Source organism: Tarenaya hassleriana, unplaced genomic scaffold (assembly GCF_000463585.1).
Source record: "Tarenaya hassleriana unplaced genomic scaffold, ASM46358v1 Cleome2, whole genome shotgun sequence".
NCBI classification, from domain to species: domain Eukaryota; kingdom Viridiplantae; phylum Streptophyta; class Magnoliopsida; order Brassicales; family Cleomaceae; genus Tarenaya; species Tarenaya hassleriana.
The window spans coordinates 7,035,740-7,039,537 of NW_010965372.1; the positions used below are offsets into that span (position 1 = coordinate 7,035,740).

General features: G+C 43.2%; 1 protein-coding gene across 1 annotated transcript; it reads right to left on the reverse strand.

The window, feature by feature from the left end:
• Positions 1-745: 745 nt before the first annotated feature.
• Positions 746-3,798, reverse strand: LOC104812799 (microtubule-associated protein 70-5). Its single transcript, XM_010540155.1, has 12 exons — positions 3,777-3,798; positions 3,517-3,630; positions 3,309-3,391; positions 3,040-3,105; positions 2,757-2,933; positions 2,507-2,677; positions 2,259-2,414; positions 2,038-2,184; positions 1,869-1,940; positions 1,332-1,772; positions 1,099-1,259; positions 746-1,003 (listed from the first exon to the last, which is right to left on the reverse strand). Exons 2-12 carry the CDS (start codon positions 3,575-3,577, stop codon positions 982-984), a joined length of 1,557 nt encoding a protein of 518 aa, XP_010538457.1. The 5' UTR covers positions 3,578-3,630; positions 3,777-3,798; the 3' UTR covers positions 746-981.

Consider the following 3,798-nt stretch of genomic DNA (forward strand, 5'->3'; position numbering starts at 1 on the left):
GGGGGGAGATGTGTCATGTGTGTACAGTTGGGGATCGGTCGCCGGAGTTTTTATAAGCGAGGATGCAGAGTTGACACGTGGCTGAAGGCTGAGCCGTCTGTTTCCCGATAAGATTCGGACAAGTGGATAGGTCTCCACCGTCAGATTGGAATGATATGTTGGGAGGAGGCCTTTGACTGTGCCACGTGTTGTGGACCGTTAGTGGGCCCGGCCCACTTCACGCGCCGGGCATGGGGGAGCAACGAATAGAGAGAGCGCGTGGAGGAGACACAGGTAACGGCCACTCAACGACCTCGTGACAGCATCGACCAATCAGATCCAACGTCTGTTCATTTCAACTCCCCACCACATTGGACGGTCCCGATCTTCCTTCGGCCCACGCTCCTTCGTTGCATGACACCTGGATTCATTTTAATTGCTCGCTACTAAAGGACGACATAATTAAAGGGAAAGCGTATGGGCCCACAACAATGGGCCACCACGAGGCCTTTATACGAAGGACTGAAATAGTGATCTAACATGTTGGGCCCATATCATAAGACGTCTCACAACCAATAGAGAGAGTTAAAGTTTTTAGGATTTAAAAACTAAAAAATTGATAATCAAATTAAAATTTTGTAAATTTGGTTTTATTAAAAAAATACTACGTATAGTTTTCATATAAGACATAGCTACACTTATACAGAGATACATAATCACCAGACATGAAACAACTGTGAAGGATAAAATATGGAATACAATAAACTCAACCTCACTTACCCCATTATTCACAACAAATCCTTTCTTTCCCAAACAATTACAATTCAGAAGAAAAACAAACCAACTTGTATTTCACCTCTATTATTATTGGTATTATTCATTACACACACATATATATATATATATATATAAAAGAGTACCAATTTAACAAATGCTCCATTAAACTTTGTGTGCCAAATGCTTCAGTAATATATCTTATCCTTCTTCAAGCTGACTGAATCTTCACCGTGAACTTTGAACGCGACTGCAAATTATAGAACAGACCGTTAATGAAATCTTGACTTGTGTAACATTCTTCACTTGCAGTTTCATCAGAAGTTAATGTCTTTTTGTCTTAACCTTTTCGGCAAGCTTAGGTCACGTGTCTTTCTGCCATGTACTTGCTGTACGGACGACGCAGCAGAAGCGTTTTCCCTTTCTCTAGCCGCAGCTTCCCTCTTCGCCTTCTTCGTCTCGACTTCTATGGCTTTTGTTAGAGAATCTACCCTCTTCATCAGAATCTGTAATGAAACAACAACACATCACCACTTCTCTGCTACACCAATTAACTGAAACGGTGACAATGTCCGAACCTTGATTTCTTCGTCCTTTGCGTGTATAGTCCCGTCTTTCGCCTCAGTGGCTCTCCTTAGATTGATCACTTCCCTCTGAAGCCTATCATACAAAAACCCTGACACCATGTCTCCAGAAGCTTCCTCCTCGCCTTTTCCACTTCCATTTTCGTCGGATTCATCTGTTTTCTTTCTGCTTTCTTCTCCATGGACACAACTTCCGTTTGCCTTGATCTCTGAGTTCTCTTTTCCATCACTGTCTGCAACTTTGTTACTCCTTTTGGATACACATAACTGATTAAGAGCATAGCTTCTGATCACCATTGACCCTCTTGGCTGTGAAGTAGACCTGCTCAAGAAGCTTAAAACTTTTCCAGTTTTTTCAATCTTTGTAGAAACAGAAAACGTGTTTGGGTTCTTCAGGCTATCCTCTATTGTCTTTAGCCTCAGCCTTAGCTTCTCCTGCATGTTCAGTCAAGTGGCTTCAGAAACAAGCAAGGGTAACACGCGGATATCTCGGATGTAACAGGACGAAACCGACAAGAAACACCGACGCACCTTCAGTTGTGCTTCAGCCTTTGCGGTTCTTTCGGAAATGGCAAGCTTGTCTTTCAGTTTCTGCATCTCTCCCTGCATAGAACGTGGACAAAAACGTTCTCAAGAATCTGATTTTCAGGACTTATCGGCAGAGTAGTGTTTCGTTCGAGAGTGGAAAAGCGTAAAATACATGGAGAAGTCGTCTCTCTTCTAGCCATTTCTTCACGGGCATGACTCTATCGTTTTCATCTTTCCACTCGTTTGCAACAGCGAGGGCTACTCTGTTTGCAGAGACTTTAACTCTGGCCAGCTCTCTCTCCAGTGTCCTCTTCTCTTCCTAGGAGGAGATTCTGAGTGTTAATCAACTCATAGAGAACATTATATATGACAGAGAAAGGGAAAAAGAGTTACATTGAGTTCAGAGATGCGACGACGGTAGTCACGAACAGCGTTGGCAGCTGACCCACCGGCCAAAATGGCCTGCTCGAGGCTGTGAATGGTGTGGGAGAGCTTCTCAATCTCCAAAACTTTTTGGCGGTTGGTTTTCTCCAGAATCTTGTTCTCTTCCTAAACACAAATCTCGAGCTGAATATGTATGTAGATTCATTTCATGGCTTTGATCTCTCTTTCTCTATATAAACAACGAGAAGTGTTTTTACCTGACAGATCTCAATCTGTCGTCTGAGCTCGAAGTTCTGGTTTTGTACATCCTCAACGATCAGTGCTCTTTCCAACGCACTTCTCAGTATTCTCTCTGCTTCCACAAGGGCCGCTTCTTTCGCCTTTGTCAGACGTTCCAACGCCTTATTGTCCTCTTGAAGCGTAAGGATCTGCCATAGATCGTGTCAAAAACTCAACATGGGTTTTGTCCATCCATCTACGACGGATCATGTCAGGGGAAATCATCACCTCTTGTTTGTGAATCTTGATTTGGGCTTCGAGAGGGGAAATGATGGACTCGAGAGGGATAGAGTCGTCGTCCTTCTGGTCGGAATCTGCATAAACTCTTCCCAGAGTTGCTTCTGCTGCGTACTGTGCCGCCAATGCGTCTTCCTTCTCTTCTCTCACCTTCTTCATCTCCACTTCCTGCCCATACACATCCCATCTTTGTTTGAAAAAACCCAACACTTACATCCATAAAAAGCCTTCTGAATGCATTTTTTTTCTACGAACTTCATCCGAATATACAGACCTTTTGTTCAAGAAGGTCTTCGCTGGCTCGGAGTTTCTCTTCCAACTTTCTCACATCTTTTTTAAGCTGAAACCGAAAACAGAAACAATAAAGTGTAAGTAAAGTAGTAAACTAAAGATAACTACGAGAAATATACCCAAACTCGGATAGTTCAGTCAGTGAAACGGGTCATTTAACGCCTGTCCCGTCTCGAGTTCAAACCTCGAGATTTTGGAGAGGCATTCACATGTACTTGAAGAAGAGAACCTCTGTAAACGATATAATAATACCTTCTCAAAGGCCTTATCTTTCGGTGTTTCATCTGCTCTTTGGACGTCCATTTCGCCTCTAGCAGCCAAAACCTCCTTAGTGCCTGCATGCACACAAAGGAACAAACTTTGAACAATAATCATATTACTTCGACCGACCATAAGCATTCATTCACATGGAAGAATGAACCATGCAAAATGGAATAATGTGTATTATAGAAGGGGTGACCTTTAAGCTGGTTGTGCAGATAATGAAGCTCCGGGACAAAAGGGTCTCCTTCTGCAGTCATTTTTCCTCGACGGGCACTTCTCTTATGCCGATGGAGATAAAGTAGCTTTTGGTCTGATCGGTTCAAAGAACGGATGCACAGGAGAATTGGAGGGTCAGGAGAAATCTTATATATACACACACGCACGTGCAGAGAGAGAGAGGGAGAGAGACCATTCCTTTAAGGAATTGACCTCTTCAAGGGGAGAGAGTTTACTTACTCTTTCCTCTGTTTTAAGCAAC

Bases quoted from the DNA above. Each gene is read 5' to 3' on its own strand.
- LOC104812799 (XM_010540155.1), bottom strand. From the start codon at position 3,577: ATGACTGCAGAAGGAGACCCTTTTGTCCCGGAGCTTCATTATCTGCAC. The intron at 1,260-1,331 runs GTTCGGACATTG...GTTTCATTACAG, and splicing joins CAAAGGACGAAGAAATCAAG to ATTCTGATGAAGAGGGTAGA. The intron at 1,004-1,098 runs GTTAAGACAAAA...TATAATTTGCAG, and splicing joins GACCTAAGCTTGCCGAAAAG to TCGCGTTCAAAGTTCACGGT.